General features: G+C 50.2%; 2 protein-coding genes across 3 annotated transcripts; one reads left to right on the top strand and one right to left on the bottom strand.

The window, feature by feature from the left end:
- Positions 1-1,033: 1,033 nt before the first annotated feature.
- On the bottom strand, positions 1,034-6,312 carry LOC138241056 (glutamine amidotransferase-like class 1 domain-containing protein 3, mitochondrial). Of its 2 annotated transcripts, none has more exons than XM_069193587.1 (5): positions 6,208-6,312; positions 4,497-4,609; positions 3,736-3,907; positions 2,911-3,112; positions 1,034-1,845 (listed from the first exon to the last, which is right to left on the bottom strand). In XM_069193587.1, the coding sequence occupies exons 2-5, from the start codon at positions 4,602-4,604 to the stop codon at positions 1,653-1,655; spliced, it is 675 nt and encodes a 224-aa protein (XP_069049688.1). In that variant the 5' UTR covers positions 4,605-4,609; positions 6,208-6,312; the 3' UTR covers positions 1,034-1,652. The 2 variants fall into 2 exon arrangements, with proteins under 2 accessions (XP_069049688.1, XP_069049689.1); XM_069193588.1 differs by having other exon boundaries at positions 4,497-4,606; positions 6,208-6,306.
- A 5,138-nt stretch (positions 6,313-11,450) lies between these two features.
- Positions 11,451-18,830, top strand: LOC138241055 (uncharacterized). The gene is made up of 9 exons (XM_069193586.1): positions 11,451-11,548; positions 12,722-12,835; positions 13,540-15,222; positions 15,364-15,463; positions 15,682-15,830; positions 16,418-16,530; positions 17,106-17,195; positions 17,407-17,529; positions 17,968-18,830. Exons 1-9 carry the CDS (start codon positions 11,482-11,484, stop codon positions 18,130-18,132), a joined length of 2,604 nt encoding a protein of 867 aa, XP_069049687.1. The 5' UTR covers positions 11,451-11,481; the 3' UTR covers positions 18,133-18,830.
- Positions 18,831-21,223: the final 2,393 nt, after the last annotated feature.

The raw sequence follows: 21,223 nt of genomic DNA, 5'->3' as shown, positions 1-21,223 counted from the left end.
ATATGCGATATGGCTCAAAACTCTGGATCTCCCCTCCAAATGAAGTGACTCAATGCTTCCTTGGATGCACAAAAAAAATATTTCAAACCGGCACTTAATTTAGCCTGTACAATTGTAGCTTGATTTTGCAGTGTATCTTGTGTTTTCCATACTGCACCTTGAGGTGGATTTTACAAGATGCTAGGAAGTCAGATGAGATTCCAAATCTCTTTTACACAGCAGGGTGAGGTTGACAACACAAACTTTCCAAATCCCACAAACACACACAGCTGTATCCCAGCTGTAACTGTTTGCCGGTGTGACTCTCATGGCTCTGGAAAATATGATCAAAATCAGAGCACTTTTTGGGCCACCTGTATATTGAGCAATATTTGTGTTACTGTGATACTTTATAAAGAGAAGGAAAATTAAACACGTTCATTGGTTTTAACACACAAAATCTGACCTTGTTCCTGTTCCATAACAGTGACTAGATACAGCAGCTATGTAGAGGTGTAGTTTGGCTTGCATCAAAAGAGGAGTCTTTTGTACTATAGCAGATATGTTCCCTTGTTTCTGCACCAGCTTTCCATCCTTACAAAACAGGGAAGAAATGCCCGCCCTGCTGGTTTCTAGTTCTGCAGGTTCCCTGCACTCAGTCAAGGAATATGTGTGCAGGTGTTGTAAGAATGTCTCCATAGTTAGTGGGCACGGCCTGTTCTCCAGACACATTGCCAACAAAGAAACGCTGCTGCTGTGTCAGCTCAGAATGCTAACCAGGAAGAGGCAATGGCACCATGCAGCCAGTCAGGAGCGCTGATCTGTCACTATAGCAGCCTGGAACAGGTCCCTGTACAAACCCTGGCCGTCAGAAACTAAGGAAGTCTGAGCTCCTTTTAGCAGCATGGTGCCAATTTGCAAGGCGGAAATAACCAAGCAGTTAATAAAGGAGAACAGTGACCTCCATACTTAATCAATTTAAAAATGAATCTGAATTGTATCAGTTAAACCATATTTAATCAACACATTTAATCAGACGGGATGAATTCGTCGATAGTTTCACTTTCGTTTTATTGAACAATGACAGAAAACTCACACATTAAATACACACACAGGGGTAACACAAACATGGCATCTGAATCAGTTTACTTTTAGCAGGTATAAGCTACAAAGGAACAGGTAAAGGTCTATTCTGTGCTGAAAGGAAAAGAAACAACACTTCTTCAGAAGTTGTACTGTTTTGTTATTCAGACTCGAGGGGTAGCTGCGTCTGTCCGAACATAACAGTGTCACACCTGGAGAAGGCCCCACAACCAAAATGCTGCGTCTCTTTCCTTATCCATTCAGCATGGAATAAACCTTTACCCCTCCCTCTGAATCAGTTCTCCTCGTTTCAATGCCCAGCTTGTACACGACACTGCAAAGACACTCCACTTGGAGCAGGCTGATGGAGGGCGTGGCCCCTACCTAGCAGGAGCATTCCAAGGAACATGAGAAAGCCAGGATGAGCCAATCAGGGTGTAAAACACAGCAACACGCGATTTAACAGCCAAGGGCGTAAGAAACTGTACACCCCTGGGGTAACTCTTCCACGGGGGGGGGGCGTGACCTCCTCAAACCACCACTGTAACGCCTCTCTCATGCCTCCCCCGAGCTCTCCGGTCCAGGGGGCTCTAGGCCATCTTGAGGACGTCGGCGACCATGACGCCGATCCCGTCGAAGATCTGGTGCAGCGGCGCGTTGCACATGAAGGCGCTCGTGGTCACCAGCTTGTTCTTCGCGTCCACGTGCACCTCCCCCACGTCCCTGTTCACGTGCTTGCAGCCCATTTCCTTCACCGCGGCCGCGGTTCCCGCGTACGGCCACCTGGGGGCAGAGCAGAGCAAGGCGGGCGGGTAAACGGCTGCGGTCACACCAAGAGCCCGCTTCGGGGAGCCGCGGTTCGCGACAGCCGACCTGCACAAGCGACTTTAAAATTGGCCATCTTCGGTGGCTCACTATCAATTCAAACAGGAGACCTAATTCTGTCCTTGGAGGTGGCCTGCGCACGTGTACTTCACGAATGCGTCTTTGCTGATTGACACTGACATTTGTTTTTCACCTAGAGGAGCAATCTGCGTTTTCCCTAATGGCGAGTCACCGAGGATGGCCACTCAAAGGGGAACTGCAGTCCCAATTTCTCAGACCAGTGATTAAACCAAGTAACAGAATAAGTTCTTTGACGTTATAGATTTTTTTAAACCAATTTTATATTAAGCACAAACTCTCCGCGGTCGAGAGGGAGAGTTCACGAGAACCGCGACATGAGGCGGCCCTTCCTGCTCACTAGTCACTGTACATTTCAGGGTTAGAAAGAATCGTCACTGACGAGCGATTTCGAGCCGCAGTCAGAGTAACGCGACGTACGAGTGGAAAAAGTCCAGGTTGCGCAGCAGATACTTCCCTGCAGAGATGTTCCCACGTGAGCCGCCTGCAGAGTTATCGAGTGGCAGCTGTCGGCAAACCCGTCTGGAAGTGGAGAGCAATCTTTCCAGTGGACTTACAGAGCTGGATTCCCCAGCCCGCTTGTTCACAGTGGAACAGGGCCACTTCACCTCTCGGGAAGTTTGGTTGCCTGGTTCTGAACTGCTGAGGCATTACCAGGAAACGCCGTCTACCGCGTGATGTAAATTGGAGGTTATACTCATTACCCTTGTACGCTTTACTTTTATTGCATTTCAAACCGCACTCATCAGTGCCAGTTCTCTCTAACCACGAAATGTAAAAAGAGCGGTGTGGTTCCTCTTTAACTCAGGTTAAAGGCCACAATTAGACATCCTGTTCTAAGGAACATTTGCGTTCTTGGCTCTGGTGACCATCAGCTCTATGGAACGGACGCTGCTGGCCCCACCAGCCCACCGCCTCCTTCCTCACCGGCGGCCCCTCACTCACTTGTTGGACTCCTTGTCGTGCCCCACGGTGACCTCGCAGCCCGGCAGGATCTTGGCGGCCAGGACGGGGGAGATGCAGCAGAGGCCCAGGGGCTTGCCCGCGCTGTGGAAGGCCCGGACGGCGGTCTCCACGGCGGGCCGCACGGTGCACTCCTTCCCCTCGGTGGCCCAGGAGCTGAGGTTCTTCGCCACGCCGAAGCCCCCTGCGCGCGCCGGGAGAGCAAAGACACGCCGCGAGGTCAGCTCCCGCCTGCGGCGCGGCCCGGCCCTCCCCGCAGGAACCCTCTGCACAGCGCTGTGCGATCAGAAACTATGCAACTGAAGAGAAGGCTAAATAAATGTAGCCAGTAGCCAGATCACCCTACAACCCACTGGGGCTCAGCAGGTGTGAGCCTGGCCAGTACCGGGAGGGGAGACCTCCTGGGAAACACTAAGGTTGCTGCTGGAAGAGGTGTTAGTGGGACCAGCATGGGGCACTCACCCTGGTTTATGTGGGTCCTAACGTCCCAGTATAGTGATGGGGACACTATACAGTAAAAAGGCGCTGTCCTTTAGATGAGATGTCCTGACTCTTTGCAGTCATTAAAAACCCCAGGGTGTTTCTCCAAAAAATAGGGGTGTAACCCCGGCATCCTGACCAAATTTCCCCCTGCTCTTTACCAATCATGGCCTCCTGATAATCCCCATCTCCGAACTGGCTTCATCACTCTGCTCTTGGGGAGCTTTCTGAAATGGGGTTCTATGCGTCACTGTATTGTAGCCAGGTCTGTGTGCACAGCTGGTCTCCATGCATCAGTACAGCAGTGTACAGCCCTATGTGACTCACCGGGGATGATGAGGGCGTCAAACTGCTTGGGGTCCAGTTTGGCCAGGTCCGCGATGTCGCCGCGGGCGATGCGGGCGCTCTCCTGCAGCACGTTGCGCTTCTCCTGGGTGGGCTTGCCCTCCACGTGGTTGACCACATGCATCTGCTCCACATCTGGGGCGAACATCTGCACCTGCCACACGGGAAACGTCGGCATCCGTCAGCCGCAGAACGGGAGAGGACAGACCCAGCTACCCCGCGAGTCTGAATAACAGGCCCAGGTGCCATGTCTTTACGAGAGAGCCGTGCAAAACCCCCATACGAAGGTACAGGCAGAACATGTGGACTCCCCACGGACAGACTCCCAAGGTCAGAACCTAGAACAATAAGGCCATTCCTCCCTCCCCTGCAGTCAATAATGTGTCCTTAAGCACATGCTACTGATGAAATATTCACAAAGGCCGGCTATCAGATATCCTGACTGTGTCAGACACCAGCTAAGGAACAATACTGGATCTTAACCGCCATCAGCAGGTTAAAAATTCACCACCAACACCTGCCAGGAAGCAGACCATGAACGGAGAACAGGTACGTTTTGTTCTGCTCGGACTCAAAAGCGTGGGGGGTCGTTGTGGGTGAATGTCACGATAAGGGAACACAGACACAGACCAGGCTGGGCATTGCCAGTTCTACTGTGGTTCTGCATGAGGCGTGCGTGCCTGCCTGCTTGCGTGCGTGCCGGCGGCGTGCGTGGGTGGGTGTTTGGGGGGGCGGATCCTTACCTTGGCGCCCGCCCTGCTCAGGTGCACCAGCACAGCAGAGGACTCGTGAACTTCGCTGCCATCGTACACCCCACAGCCAGAGAGAATGACCGCCACTCGTTTCACCATTGCTGCTGAACGCAAAACACACACAGAGCGTCATTAGGACAGAATAATAATAATCCCTCACACTTACATAGCTCTTTTCTGGACACTCCACTCAAAGCGCTTTACAGGTGATGGGGATCCCCTCCACCACCACCAGTGTGCAGCCCCACCTGGATGATGGACTAGTACACTCCCCACACACCAGGTCTCAGTGGGGAGGAGAGCAGACTGATGAAGCTAGTCCAGAGAGGGGGATTATTAGGAGGTGATGACTGGTAAGGGCCAGGGGGAAATTGGCCAGGACACCAAGGTTACACCCCTACTCTTTTAGAGAAACACCCTGGGATTTTTAATGACCAGAGAGTCAGGACCTCGGTTTTACGTCTCATCCGAAAGACGGCGCTTGTTAACAGTATAGTGTCCCCTTCACTATACTGGGGCATTAGGACCCACATGGACTGCAGGGTGAGCGCCCCCTGCTGGCCCCACTAACACCTCTTCCAGCAGCAACCTTAGTTTTTCCCAGGAGGTCTCCCATCCAGGTACTGACCAGGCTCACACCTGCTGAGCTTCAGTGGGTTGTGAGTTGCAGGGTGACATGGCTGGAATGATCAGTGCAAAAGCAAACGGACACCGCAATACTGTAAAAACCGGTATTTAACTGGACTGTGAAGTGTAGTAAGCGCATCTCGCCTGCCCCTGCAGGGATTCTGCCCCTGTCGGTCGAGGAACTGTCACGCCCAAGTTCAACTTGCTCTGGAGTGACGTCACTCCCGTCGCTCGCTCGGCGCGCTGAGCTCCACACGCCGCGCACGGACACGCCAGCTGACTACTAATAATTCATTATAATTTCAGGCGGTTAGCATTTCTTTCTGTTCAAGCGTCCCCTCAGACAAACTAGCGTTTCTCTGCCAGACAGTAGGTTCCCAGGAGGTACCAGAAGTTAGAAAGACTTCTGATAGAAGGATAACCACCATCAAACTCGCAGGCTGTCATGAAAACCAGGTGCTATTCACAGCGGTAGGGTACCAACACAACTGCTGCTGTGCGTTAACAAGCCAGCAGCACTCTAACCCTTCAGTAACTAGTAGTTCAGATGGGCAGCTGTGTCAGCAAGCGTAGGCTGCAAAAAATCAAGGAAAGGTTTATTCCGTGCTGAAAAGAGAAGGAAGAAAACACACCGTTCCGACCGTAGATGCTTCTTTGGGTGTGAGGGTCCACAGCCGAAACGTTGTGTTTTCTTTATCTCTTTTCAGCTCGGAATAAACCTATTACTTGTTCCTTCAGTAATTAGGACGAGAGAGTGCGAATGAGCGATCTCCCATGAGGAGTGCGCGCAGTGTCTCCAGGCCAGGTGTCAGGGAGAGACCTCTGTAAACAGGGCCTGCAGGTAACACGCAGACACCACTGGATTACTTCTGCACAAAACGGGAAACTGCAAGGCACTATTTGGACAAAAACAGACCTAGATCGGACTTGCTCTTGCCTCAGCCTTCAGGAAAAAAAAAATCTCTTCTTTATTCTAAGAAGTCTGGAACTATGTAAAGGAAAAAAAAAGTTGCATATATAAGTCGACATGCGATAGAGAAGCATCCATAACAAGTTCATACTGCGGTTTTCTTACCTGTTGAAGAGTTGGTAGCCGGCAGGTAAGCAGAGGTACACACGGAAGAATTTTCCGACTGGGAGATATGAATGACTCTCGCTGCGCTCGGCTGACTTATAGCAGCAGCCGCTGCGCACCGGTGTGGCCGCACCCACGGGGGCCGGGTCCCACGGCTCCGACTCCGCCCACGCGGGCGGGTTTATCTCGCCTTTGCGGGCCTGAAGAACAAACACGGGGCTTTCCGTGCTGCGCAGAACGAGGAAAACAAATTAAAAACCCATTCAGAGTGAAAAGAAACTCGCTGAGTCATTCTTGCTCCGTGCTTTTTTATCATCAGGTTTATTGACAGTACCTGTTCAGACAAAGTCCCCTCACCCAGTCCCAGTCCCAGCGCTGCAGGCCCACACACACCTGCCGGTTTTCATTCCAGTTGAGCTGCATTACCGAAAAAAAAACAAACTTCTGCGAGGTTTTTTAAAATCCCATTTAAGTAGTTTGTGATTGTGTGTTATGTGTGAAATGCAACAGGTTAGACAGCGGTGCGCGCATGATGGAAATGTACGCGGTCACTCTCGCCTCACAGAAGGCGACCCGGACACGCAGAGATCTTGACTCGCCTGGAACCTCTTTATTACCCCACTTTCAGGGAGAGTACACCGCGGGGGGGCATACCCCCTATAACGATGAAGAAAACCCATCGGAGTAGTGAAATAAACTACTGTAAATCCCACAGTCCTACACGGTGCAATGACGCAGCCTGTCCAATAGGGGCAGCCTTCCCGCTGCTATCTGCAGACTTGCTTCAGGAGTCGGGAAAACTACGGCTTTTCTTTAAAGAAAGTTTGGGGTGTTACTCTAGTCATTTAAAATGTGTATATTTCCCCCTGTTTGTACTGTCTTGTATTGTCGTGTTTATACTGCTCTTGTATTGGATTTATATATGGCGTGCCATGCAGATTAATGTTACTGCCTCATTGTTCTTAGTTTCAGGCTGGGACTCCTTCCTGTGTGGTTTGGGGGTGTTATATTTCTCCGGAGATAGTTATGATGGCGGTGTGGTCGCGATGGCAATATCGTCAGCCCCTCTGCCCTCACAGACAGGGATATGGAATCAAACCACAATCTGATCTGGGCGAACGACTGGCTCTCTTCATTACCCCTCTAAGCAATCAGTCGAGATTAATTCCTCGTGAATAACTGGTAAAACAGTGTTTCATGGGGGAGCTATTTCCAAACGTGTGACTAAAATGCATTGATGCAGTTCTCCACTCTGACCTCACACATATTTATATAACTCATACTCATATACTGTATACCCATCCATTCTCTTACACCCTTAACACAGGGTCACAGGGAGCTGGAGCCAGGTCTGGAGCTGAGGGGCTCCAGCACCGTGAGGCTGTAATACGAGGTCACGTTGAGAGGTTCTTCATCAGCAGCAGAAATCGATCTCTGAAATCCCAGCCATTGGATATCGAGCTCTCAGCAACCAGAACACTAACCAGGTCCCGTTCAAGTAAGCATATTAGTCCTGTCTACAGGAATTTTGTTTTATGATTTTTTTTAATTCTGTTAATAATGTATTAATAGTGATAGTTTTATTTTCAACACTGCCAATCTTTGTATTAATCATAACATTCTTTTGTTGACAGATTTATTTTCTTTTGTAATTTAGTTAGACTCAACCTTCACCTCCCTAATTCTAAACGTCTGTGTGTTCTCACTATAGGACTGTGCAGGCTGGGCTGTTCTCAAACCTCTGAAACTCCCTTCCAGATACAATCATAGCCTTTTAAATCAAGCTGAAATCTTTGCCAAACGGCACACTGGAAGTTTTTGTTTTTGGCCTCGTGCTTGTAACTTTCACAAAGGAATTGTTTCTGGTTTTGTACAGTGTTTATAAAACAGGGGGAGTTATTGTATCACACAAAAACAAACGTCATTTCTCAGGCGACTGGGAAATATGATCGAAATCGGCGCACGTTTCCAGCCATTTACAAAACGATCAATACTTAGGTCAGCAAGGTATTTTAAACAAAAGGAAAATTTGAAAAAAGTTAAATGTTTTTAACACACACACACGCAAAGGATTTCTCGTTTGGTTTAATACAGAGATGAGATGTACAGAAACAGTTGCATAGAGGTTTTTGATCGCGACGTGTTAACGAGTCCTGCCTCTGTCGCCGGTCTCCAGGAAGTGAGGGCAGGCAGGGTTCCAGGAAGTACCGTGACGAGCCGGCAGGGACGAGCAGCAGGTGAATAATTAACCGAGAGAAGGTGCTCAGCAGCTCAGCACAGGCGGGCACTGCCCCGGGGATAGGCGTTGGTCAGCCGTGCCGAGAGCCATCTCTTGACTCCTTTCAAGAAGCATACTGGGTGAATCACAGCATTAAAATAATAAAAACTACTGTGCCGTGAGATATGCCATGGTAATGGAAGCCATTAACTGACGTCCGGGGGGGACGACAACGACACAGCTGCACCTAATCACCCTCATGACTAAACCACCTGCATAACCTGACTTCAGACGCCTCTCTTCACACTCGCCTAATGTCTCCCTCCTCCACCCTTCCACTGCCCCTGGGGCCACCCTGTGTGAACGGGGGTTCGAGCCTGCACGCCCTGAGGCCAAGAGGCTGCCCATTAACCAGGGTCGTCAAGCCAAACCTGTCTCACCCAGTATTCCAAACATCACAGGGCACTCAGCTCTTGGATGTTGTCGTCTCTATATAGTACTGTATAACACATATCAAACATATCAGTCTATATATTTATAAATAGTGCAGCGTGATGGCACAGTGGTTAGCGTTGCTGCCTTCATTTCAGGACCAGGGGTGCTGTCTGTGTGGAGTTTGCATGTTCTCCCTGTATTCGTGGGAGTTTCCTCTGGGTGCTTCAGTTTCCTGCCACTGTCCAAAGACATACTGGGAGATGAACTGGCTCCTGATAACATGGCCGCTGGTGTGAGTGCTTGTGTCTGTGTCTCTGCCCTGTGATGGATTGACATCAGGTCCAGGGCGTACCCTGCCTTGCGCCCGTTGCTTGCTGGGAAAGGCTCCAGCTCCCCTGCAGCTCTGAACTGGAAGAAGTGGTTAGAAAATATTTACAAATGTCCACACCTTCTACTTACATTATATAGGAAAAAGTATACACTGCCACTGTGCCTGTTTACATCGCTCTATGATGGCCGGACATCTTGCACCCCAAATCACCCCAATTCCCTCGCTTGAGCCTGTTGTTCGCTGTATAATCCAGCTCAAACCGTTTATATGTCTGAACGTCTTCCCTTTAAACTCCTGCCTCTTCTCCAGTTCTGTGAGTGGGGCTCTGTGTATCACCTCTTGCTTATCCCACGCTGAAAGACAGGCTGGGGCGTTTTTCAAGTTGCTCGACGTGACGAGAGTGCCCCCTTTTCCCCCTCTGTGGCTGCTTCCTAATTCTTCGTGCTCTGCTTCCTTGCTGTGCCGGTGTTCACCAAACGTTTTTGACAACGTTTGAAAAGAATGAAGTACGCTGGGTTACAATAAATGTTGTGATGGCGCGAGGCCACGTTATGTATTCTGGGAAGGTTCCGATCTTTAGGTGGCCTTATATACAGTGGGGTGAAAAAGTGTTTGCCCCCTTCCTGATTTCTTATTTTTTTTTGCATGTTTGTCACACTGAAATGTTTCAGATCATCAAACAAATTGAAATATTAGACAAAGATAACACAAGTAAACACAAACTGCAGTTTTTAAATGAAGGTTTTTATTATTAAGGGGAAAAAAAATCCAAACCTACATGGCCCTGTGTGAAAAAGTGATTGCCCCTAAACCTAATAACTGGTTGGGCCACCCTAAGCAGCAACAACTGCAATCAAGCATTTGCGATAACTGGCAATGAGTCTTTTACAGCGCCGTGGAGGAATTTTGGCCCACTCATCTTTGCAGAATTGTTGTAATTCAGCCACATTGGAGGGTTTTCAAGCCTTAACCGCTTTTTTTAAGGTCATGCCACACCATCTCAATCGGATTCAGGTCAGGACTTTGACTAGGCCACTCTAAAGAAAAAAGGCCAGATGAAATGGGACACACACCTTCCAAAAAGTTCAACTTTTGTCTCATCAGTCCACAGAGTATTTTCCCCAAAAGTCTTGGGGATCATCAAGATGTTTTCTTGCAAAACTGAGACAAGCCTTTATGTTTTTTGCTCAACAGTGGTTTTCGTCTTGGAACTCTGCCATGCAGGCCATTTTTCCCAGTCTCTTTCTTATGGTGGAGTCATGAACACTGACCTTAACTGAGGCAAGTGAAGCCTGCAGTTCTTTGGATGTTGTTGTGGGTTTTTTGTGACCTCTTGGATAAGTCATCGCTGCGGTCTTGGGGTAATTTTGGTCGGCCACTCCTGGGAAGGTTCACCACTGTTCCATGTTTTCACCATTTGTGGATAATGGCTCTCACTGTGGCTCACTAGAGTCCCAAAGCTTTAGAAATGGCTTTATAACCTTTTCCAGACTGATAAATCTCAATTACTCTGTTTCTCATTTGTTCCTGAATTTGTTTGAATCGTAGCATGATGTCTAACTTTTGAGGATCTTTTGGTCTACTTCACTTTGTCAGGCAGGTCCTATTTAAGTGATTTCTTGATTGAGAGCAGGTGTGGCAGTAATCAGGCCTGGGTGTGGCTAGAGAAATTGAACTCAGCTTTCCAAAGATGTGATAAACCACAGTTGATTTATGTTTTAACAGGGGGGCAATCACTTTTTCACACAGGGCCATGTAGGTTTGGATTTTTTTTCCCCCTTAATAATAAAAACCTTCATTTAAAAACTGCATTTTGTGTTTACTTGTGTTATCTTTGTCTAATATTTCAATTTGTTTGATGATCTGAAACATTTCAGTGTGACAAACATGCACAAAAATAAGAAATCAGGAAGGCAAACACTTTTTCACACCACTGTAGCTGTCATTTTCAGAAGGCTTTTCCTCGTATTAGAAGTGTATCCGTGCTGCGAGTCATACATCATTCCCAGGAAATTATGCCTTTTTTATCTCTCTTTTTTTCAGGGCCACTCCTCGCGGGTGTACGTCAGCGTAAGAAATGCATTGTTCTTCTTCAGGTGACGGGTTTCGGGTGCCTTCTAAGAAGTCCTAAAGTAGTTCTAATTTACATACTACCAGGCTGCCTAACTTCCTCCAGGAAGAGAAGCGAGCTGTCCGAGAGGGGAGGGGAGGGGAGGATTTATAAGGGCTGGGGTCTGATAAGCGCTGCAGTGTGTCTTGTTCACCCGAAGCCTCTGGGCAGCACGCAGCGATGGCAGAACCGCGGGCGCACGTCGAGTCTCTGCACTTCTCAGTCGGAGTTCTAGGAATCGCCGGAGGTACAATCTTTCTCATTTAATTGACTGTTGCTTCACTCCAGCAAATTTAACCCTTCACGAGTAAAATCAGTTTATAACGCCGCTCCCCCTCTCGAAACTTTAGGCGCAGTGATGGGAAACGGTAAACGGAGTCTTTTAGAATAGATTATCTGCTTTATGTATTTTATAGAGAAGTGTATAAACCGATTTCAGATTTGTGTACTTTAAAACATTAAAACACTTAGCCTAGGTAGAATAATCTCTCGCTTTTTGGGAAATGCTTCATTTTAATATTCCTTAAGTAATATACCACACTTTCTGATCAATTACGTTTTTAGCTGAAGAAATGTGTATGCCAGTTTAATAAATACCCCGCGACCCTGAATTGGAAGAAGGGGTTAGAAAATGGAGGAATGGAGGTTTAATATATGAGTTTAGAACAGAAAAAAACGCAAAGCAGGTTAAAAAAAGTCTTCATATCACTGAAGGGACAGAAGAATGAGTACTTATCAGCAGAACTGTAATTAATATTATAGCACAGGACATTTTCTAGTTTTTTAAATAAACTTGCGAACCACAGAAATTCTGCAACCGTTTCTCGATCACATTCCACTTATCTGTATCATTTTAAGAATGTTCTGGTATTTTGTACAACTACAGCTGAAATTCTCTGCCCCCTTTTTCCGCTCGGATCCAACCTGAGACCGAGCTGGTGTTGAGTGAGTCAGAAACGAGCAGTTACATTCAGAGACTGGTAAAATTGGGCAATATCTGCGTCCCCCATCGTACAGAGCAAGTGTCGCTGTCCCAAAATGCCTTCAGTCAGAAAAAGAGCTCCTTGAATCGCTTTTCTTTGTGTACCTCTAAGACCCGTTAATTAGGATGAGAAAGTGTTTGATCTATTTTATTGTGGGTTTTGGTCCCGAATTAGCGGCGAATATGAGCACCGCGTTTGTCCCGGGGTAGGAGCCGGCAGATCAGAAGGGCAAGCGGCGCTCCCAAAGCTGTAAACCGAGAGGAGTTTGCGAAACGACAGGACGCGATGAGAAATCGCGCTTTCGAAACAGGGTGTCCTGTACCTGCGGGCGAATCACCGACAGAGGGCGCCGCGCGAAGCAGTTGCGAGTAAAACACGCGGGCGGTTGTAACGCAGGCTTTCGCTAACGGTGTCCGGTGTGGCGTTGCTTCCTGCAGGGTCCCTGCTACTGCTGGTCAATGGCTACACTGACTCCCCGGTCCAGCCCCTCATCCCTGGCACAGCCCTGGGCATCCTCCTCCTCATCATCGCCTCTCTCCTGGCCTATGCAGGTATGGCAAGCAGCACTCTCATCCCCAGCATTCAGCTGTAATGCACGAATAAAAATGGAAATGCACGAATGTCACTTTTCAATAGAATTGTTACTCAGGCCCTAAGGACAGGTGCAGTGAGTGTTTCAGGAAAAAAAGACTAGTTATAAAGATTGGGGTCATGCCCGATGAAGCAGGGGAGATGGAATAGCATATCAGTAAATACAAGTCATGTGAATCGCAGCATTTCATTTTGCAAGAACTTTTAGAAGTTTGTTGAAATATACAAAATAAGCTGCAAGTGTGTTCTTTAAGTTGTCCAGGAGTCTCGCACTGTGTGTGTGAGAGGTTACTGACGATAGTCTCTGCCTCTCTCTCTCCCGTCTCTCTCCTCTCTCTCTCTCTCTCCTCTCTCCCTGTCCTCACTCCCCGTCTCTCTCCTCTCTCTCCACACTCCCTGTCTTCCTCTCTCTCCCTGTCTCTCACTCTCTCTCTCCTCTCTCCCGTCTCTCTCCTCTCACTCCCTGTCTCCCCGTCTCTCTCCTCTCTCTCCACACTCCCTGTCTCTCTCCTCACTTCCTGTGTCTCTCCTCTCACTCCCTGTCTCCCCGTCTCTCTCCTCTCTCTCCACACTCCCTGTCTTCCTCTCTCTCCTCACTTCCTGTGTCTCCTCTCTCTTCCTGTCCTCACTCACTCTCTCCCCTGTCTCTCCCCCTGTGCTGCAGGAGTGCGTCGCTGCCTGTGCCACGCCCCTCTCTTCAGTTCTCTCAGCCTGACCATCTCGGCGCTGTGGTGCGGCTCGGGGCTGGTGCACATCCTGTCTGGGCAGGGCGTGGTCCAGGGCCCGGCGGGCCTGCGGGGGGCGATGGTCCCGGGCCTGGCGGCCTTCACCCTGGCCCTCCTCATCATCGGCGTGGTGGGGCTGCTGCAGAAGGAAGCGGTGCTCTCCGTCATCGCCTTCTGCGTGAGCATGGCCTGCGCGCACCAGATCGCCGGCCTCTACGACCTGGGCTTCGGCCAGGGCGCCACGGCCGCCAACTACCTGCTGGTCTGCTTCGTGGCCGCCTACTTCGGCACGGGGCGGCTCCTCAGCTACATCACCAAGGGCGCGCTGCAGCTGCCGGGCACACGGCTGGGCAGGAAGGCGAAGCTCACCGCCGCGCAGGCGCAGGACCGCAACGACGTGACGACGGCCGGGCTGGCCTTGAACCTGCTGTCCGCCAGCGTGCTGGCCTGCCCGCTGCTTGGCGTGGTGCCTGCTCTGTTCCCGGGCCAGGTGCCCTGGCTGTGGACGGCGGGCGTGTACCAGCTGGGGGTGTGCATCTTGTCCTACCGGGCCATGGACACCCTGGCTGCCACCTTCTACGGCTTCACCTCGGTGCTGAAGTTCGCCGAGGGGTACAGCCTACTGCTGGGCGCCTGGAGCCTGCCACCACCCTACTCCCCCGTGCCCTTCCCCACGGTCTTCGCCGTGCTCTTCTTTGTCCTGGCCCTCTTCAGCACCCAGAGGAGCCTGGCCGAGGGGCTGTACCAGCTCTTCTACGTGGCCTACTGCATCGCGCTGGCCGCCCAGCCCAAGGGCTTCTTCCAGGGCGGCACGCAGGGCGTGCAGGCGGCCATCTTTGTGGCGTCCGCCCTCATGCTGCTGGTCACCCTTCACAACATGGCCTCCCCCTGGCGGGTGCCCACGGGCGAGGGGCTGCTGAGATCCCTGCTGTCCCGAACCAGCCGCCTGGTCCTGCGGCCGCAGGACAAAGACCTGCACGCGCCCTACCTGGGGTACTCGAAGTACGCGGACGCGGAGGTGCTGGGCCACGCCTGCAGCGTCCTGGCCGCCTTCGCCATCACCGCCACCGTGGGCCCCGAGGGGCCGCTGGGGGTGCTGGTGCTGCCCTGGGTGGTGGTGGCCGGGGGGGCGCTGCAGCTGGTGTGCGGCTCGGTGGCCTTCGCCCGGGGGAAGACGCTGGAGAGCACGGCCTTCATCCTGTACGGCATCATGTGGGTGGTGTGGGGGCTGACGAGGTACGGCGGGCTGTACGGCAGCGCGCGCGGGTTCAACGTGGCCGTGGGCATCATCTGCTTCATGCTGTTCAACTGCTTCGTGACGGCGGGGGCGCTGTTCCTCAGCAAGGCCTGGTTCGCCTACGCGCTCACCTTCGAGCTCATCCTCATCAGCTTCCTGCTGGACGCGGTGGGCGCCCTGCCCTACGGCTACGACATCGGCGTCACCATCATCTTTGGCCTGGTCAGCTTCTACTGCTTCCTCGCCAACCTCTTCAACAGCAGCTTCCAGAGCCCGCAGCTGCCTCTGGGCAGCCCCTTCGTCAAGCTCAGCGGGTACGGCAGCGGAGGCGACAAGTGCCCCCACGTCCCGGCCCGCAAAGCCACCTCTGTGCTGCAGATCGCGGGTGAGAGCGCCCCCTCCTGGTCCAGGCTGCCACCTGCAGCCTCATTTCCTTTGCAGCCATTGCCCTAACCTGCACATAGCAAGTCACCATACATTTGCATTGAGTCTTGGGGTGTCTAACTGTTGTCCCATTGACCTGCAGAGATCCTGAAGAACGGTGGCGCCTGTGGGATGCCCACAGACACAGTCTACGTGTTGGTAGCCGCGTGCAATCGCCCTGATGCAGTGGAGAAGGCGTACAAGTAAGTCGCTGACCTCTATTCAGACCTCTCCCCTTCTCTGCTTTAGGGCTGATCCTATGAAGCATCTGAAATCCCACCTTTGGTTACTGGTGTCCTCCATATCAGCCAAGCATTTGCAGGTTTCCCTGTTGGTCAGCCCGAAGAGGCTTTGCTCCGTCACTGCTGTTAACAGATCCTTTTGGGTCGCTGGTGCTCAGTGTTGTGTGTCGGTCTTGCAGGGTAAAAGTGCACGCCCAGGACAGGCCCATGTCTCTGTGGATCTCTAGCATCAAACAGCTGGAGCCATCCAGGCACCTCATCAACCCTGTACTCTGGGACTTCATGGAGGCTGCCTGGCCATCCTCCATCAGCATGGTCATCCCCAGAGGTAGGTGGCGCTGTAGAGCACAAGAGCAGTGGAGATGCTGGTGGTGGAGGAGTTGGGTCAAGAGTAGAAGCTAAATCTGTGCTGGTTCTGCAGTGTCAATGGATAAAAATGTAGGACCAATTAAGTGAATAATCTGGACAGAGTTAAGGACAGGACTGTAGTTCTCTACATCCAGATCTGAATATAGGTGTAGTCTCTAACTTGTATTTACAGATTCATTACTCTCCACATGTGCTGTTTTCTTTCATACATTTGTGTTAATTTTCTTAATCTTACATTTGATTAAAGAATTTCCATAATTCAAACGTTCTCCCTGTTAGCGACATGCAAACATGCAAATGCCTTTCGGATCCCAGCCAGTTTGTGCAGAAACAGACGAGTAGTTCAAAGGCTGCTTACAGGAGCTCACGGGCAGGTGTGCAAGCCGTGCCGGGAGTCAAGCTTGATGTTCAGCGGGAGGACGGTGGTAGCACTGTCCTGGAGTACTCGGGGAGAGTTCCAGCCAGGATGTCCTGCTGATTTCAGAGGCAGCAGCTTGTGTGTGTGTGTTGAGCGACGTTTACAGGGAGTGTGTCTGTGTCCCTCAGGCCCGTGGATGGACTGCTTTGGCTTGAAAGAGTCGGCGAAGTACATCGGCACTCCCCAGAGCGTTGCAATCCGCAATCCTGACTGCACGGTTGCCACACACCTCATTGACCTGGTGAGATACGGACAGGTGCACCTCGGCACACAGGAGCAGCAGACAATCTGTCCAGCTCCAGACCATTCCCACACCACACTGTGATCCAGACAGGATTGCATTCATTAAAAAGGGCCTCAGTCACTCAATCTGGGATGAAGTCTTTGTAGTGGGATATTTCAGAATGCAAACAGCGAAGAAGCCGGATTTGGAACACACCCCAGTGTTTTGTTCTCCCACTGTCTGTTATGTGTGGGGCTGTCCCTGCTCGTATGGTGCGATTTGTGGGAAAAGGTGGAAGCTGTGTGGGAGTGCATTTAAAAGTGAGAGGAAGAGGCATTTCTCTGTACAGAGGGATGTAAAGAATGAAACGAATGAGCTGGCCATGTTGTTGAAACTCACACCCCAGCTTCTTTCAAGAAGCAGCTGGATGAGATCCTCGGGTCCAAACGGGCCAGATGGTCCTCCGGGGCTCCTCTTGTGTGTAGCCGTTGTTATGCTGCTCCCACCAGGTCGGGTCGTGTGCTGTATAAGCCACAGGTCACTACTCCCCACCGATGGGCCCGGCAGACACGAACCCCTCTTCTCTCCCGCAGGTTGGGCCCATCGCCACGATGTCCGCGAATCCCACAGGCGAGGCGGACACGACGCATCACAACCAGGTGTACGCCAAGCTGGGAGACAAGGTGAGCAGGTGGAGGGGATCAGCTAGGGGAAGGAGAGCCTCTGTCCCCATGTCGCTCCAACTCTAGCTTGGCGATCGTCGGCTGTCTCTGCAGGGATGGCGGCTTTGTGTTCAACGGTCGTAGCCTTTGTCCCCACGGCCAGCTCCCTCTCCCTCCGAGCGGGACTCTGTCTGCCCTGTCTCCTCACGTGTCCCATTACCTCTCCCCGCAGGTGGATGGCGTGCTGTGTGACGGCCCCTCTCCCGAGAACATCGCCTCCACGGTGGTGGATTGTACCAAGATCGAAAGCGGCAACATCGGCTTCTTCAGAGTGGGCATCATCCCCAAGTCCCAGGTAATCCCTGCGCCCATTGGGCCACCCATCTCGGTCCCCATCTCCCAGGGATCTTGGTCAGCTTCTGGAGACATTGTCTCATCCGTACAGTCAGGCGAATGGCAGCAGGTCCCCTGCAACCTGACCATAAGGATGATGGCAGGAAGTGAATCAGATCTGGCAGGGTGGGTGGGGATGATGGGATAGAGGGAGGGCTGCAAAGGAGCTGCGTTAAAACCGTGAGATATCTTTGCATAGCAGGAGTGGAAGTGGGCAGGAGTATGGATAGACTTCCCCCAGAGTTGCTGTTTAAAAAGAATCCTAGGAAATCCGATTTGAATGTAGAGCGGTCTCACACCCGAGTTACAAACCACGAGACTGCTGTGTTCCGTCCTGCTGTTCCCAGCTCCCTCCCGGGGTCCCAGCCCCTGCTAACGCGCGGCGCGTCTCTGTCGGCAGGTGCTGCAGATCTTCGAGGAGGTGCAGAGGAAGCACGCGGGGGGCGGAATGGTGAACCCCACCTTCGAACCAGACACCCCCGACGCAGGCGAGGAGATGGACCACGAGGCTGAATCCCAGCAGGGGGAACTGAGCCCAGTGAGGGAGGAGGATGAGCAGTTGTAGGAGCTGTGCCCTCCACACAACGCCCTCACAGACAGCTGCATGCTGTTTGTAATTAAAAGCATGATCCGCAGGGATGTGGTACTGCATGACAGCAATACAGTACCTCTTACCTTACTGTCTGTCTGTCAGTGTGGCCATGTCCTTCATCAGTCTCTGTATGAGTGAGATCCTTAGATCCACGCTTCCATTCAGTGTCAGTGGGAAGCTGTCAGCTCCACACGCCTCCGTTATGTCAAACCTGAGTCCCAGTGTCCAGGATCGTTTGAAGAGCTCATTCACCACGCTGCAGTCTGCGCTGCCCGGCCCACTGCTTGTTCAGAGACTGGGAGATCTGCTGCCCCCTCTTCAGAGATTTTCAAACAGCTGGAGATGGCCCAAGTGATCGTTTATAATCCCTTTTATATATTATTAGAATATCTATTCCAAAAAGAGATCATTTGATTGATCATTGTAAATAATGTAAGTATGCTGCTTTTTTTATCATCTTCTTGAAAGTTTTCAATGGAACTTTGAAGGAGTTGATCCACGGTGCTTTGTTTCAAAAGTAATTTGAATTATTTATTTTAATTTTCTAGCAGATTTGCTCTGCGTATCGTCCCTCTTAACTCTGAATAAAACGCCTTTGTTTTGTGTTTTTTTTTTTAAATTAAATTATTGGACCTTTTTCCTCCTCTGCAATAAAGCCCTTGTGGTTTACAGTTGTGTTGTGTGTTCTATTGAGAGCTGCTGGTATGGCATATTCAAACGGGCAGTGCTTGGCAGAAATGACTGCGGAAAATCCAAACAGTGAAACTCAAAAAATAACCCAACTTGTAATTAAATACATTCTGCGTGACGGCAAGGCAGAACTGAACACAGAAGTCATTATGCACATGGTTTAACATTGCCCTGCCTGTTCACTGCATTTATAATACAGACTGTTGTTCACAAGGCAGGGTCACTATTATAGTAATATACAAAATTATTTAAGAAGTCAGGTGGGCAGCTGCGTCAGCACGCGTAGGCTGCAAAGGAACAAGTAATAGGTTTATTCCACGCTGAAAAGAAAAAAAAACACAACGTTTTGGCCCCTCCTCTTAAGGGCGCTCTGACCATTTCACATTTTAGTTTATTATGTGCACCTGCCCCCTGTTTTGCCTGTTATTTAAGCCAAGTGCTCCCACTATTCCTGGCTCAGCATTGGAAAATGGACGCCACAAGGCTTGGCTATTCTCCGGGCTCGTGGGTATCCTGAGGGCTGGTCTTATTCCCAGACGTCCTGACTGCCTGGGCCGGCACCTGTGACAGGGCCTTCTTTGGGTAAACTTACACCCGAAGAAGGCTCCAGAGCCGAAACGTGTTTTCTTTCTTCTCTTTTCAGCATGAAAATTCTTTAATGACGTCATTCTACTTCGTGCACCTTAAACTATTTCTGCAGAAATCCCATTGAATTCGATCACCCTTGTGCATTCTTGCAAACAAAATTCTGGAAACTTTCAATAGGAAACGTTACTTTCCTAAATAAAAAAGGCAAATGAACGTTGGTGTCGGAGGATTATGTGAATATGTGGAGAATGTCCTGCGGGCCAGCGAGGGCAGGACAGGGCAGGGTACAGGAGCCTGTGCCACGCACCTCCGTGGCACTGGGCAGAGAGATGACAGACCAGCAGGGGGCGACCTGCGGTGCTGGAAAAGATGACCGCCCAGCCCGAAGACAAGCCCAAGCTGGTGGAGTCCTGCTCGGGGTCCTTGATTGCTCATTCCAAGCATAATAGCGGCTTTGTTTTCCGGTTCCTGGGTTTCCTCAGTAGGACAGGGGTGGACAGGGGTGGGCAGAGGCTGTGCAGGGGAGGGGGTCTCCCAGAAAGGTCTGCTGAACCTAAATAGAGACAAACATCGGCACAGGGAAGGCATGAGATTAATTCACTTCATGTCACACGCTTAACTGCAGGTGTTGGGCTCAAAAACACCTTACCTTGGCTGTTTAGTGGTAATTCGGGGTTTCAGGCAGTCTCAGAGGGTGCACTGTGTTCTTGGGCATAGTGTTATTATGGTTGCTTGCTCTCCATGAGGCTCTGCTGACTTCGCCTATTAGCTAGTTCACCATGAGTGCAGTCTGATGTGCAGCACCTGAGAGAAAGGGTATAAAGAGACACAGGAGTCAGAGATGGCTGCATTTCAGCTATAACAGCTGTTGACTGCCCCTGTATGCCTCTTTATCCTTTACCTATTTCCTGAAGTCTTCTAATTCAGCATGAAAATCCAATGGAGTATGGAAGGTGCACTAATTAACCAACAAGGTTTTTAATTGGATGGCCAGGAAGATTTTTAGGGCCTACAACCTGGGTTGTAGGGGCTTTTGTAGGGCACCAGTCTGAAAAGATATGGAACAATTCCATTGTGATCAGTTAAAAGTGTGATTTGTAACATTCTATGGTTTTGAGATAATTTAGGTCTAAAATCTAAGTACTCTCCAGCCCTCCAGAGGACTGGAGTTCTCTTACTTGAACGGATTACTTGCTTTAAACAGAGGTGTTATCTGTCTTTAGAAACGGGTGACTTTCAACAGTAAGTGGATTGGGGCTCTCTGGTTGGAGACCCCTGTACTGTACAAACACTGAGGAATAATGATTATTGTTATTCGTTAATTTGTTATTTCAGAGTTTTTCTGAAAAGCATCCCTGAATCAATTGTTTGCAATTTGGTATTCCACATCCACTTTTTAACTGATTTTTTTTAGGATGGAATGCTTTTTACTTTATACCAAGTGGATTAGTCCAGCCAAGGCTAAGTCAAATAGACCTTCGTGATCCAATATACATAAGACATGTTGGAAAAAATCAGCAGGATTTTGTATTTTTATTTGTCTTGCGGTGCATTTTCATGGCACAAACTAAACATGAAAAAGTTTATTAGACTTAGCTTGAGACTGTGTTGATGTTTCAAAAACACACTAGAGCTGTGTCCTTAAATATTTATTTCACGTGGACAGTTTTAAATGTTTTTCCCCTTGCACGATTTTTTAAAATTTGCTAAGCAGACTCCTTTATCCAGGGTGATTTACAATGTACTGCAGAAAGCGTGGGGTGGTACAGTGGTGCTGTGGTTCGCA

This window comes from Lepisosteus oculatus, chromosome 8, assembly GCF_040954835.1.
Source record: "Lepisosteus oculatus isolate fLepOcu1 chromosome 8, fLepOcu1.hap2, whole genome shotgun sequence".
In the NCBI taxonomy this organism is placed as follows: domain Eukaryota; kingdom Metazoa; phylum Chordata; class Actinopteri; order Semionotiformes; family Lepisosteidae; genus Lepisosteus; species Lepisosteus oculatus.
The sequence above is the reverse complement of the archived record's forward strand: the minus strand, read 5'-3'. Positions and strand labels throughout refer to the sequence as shown.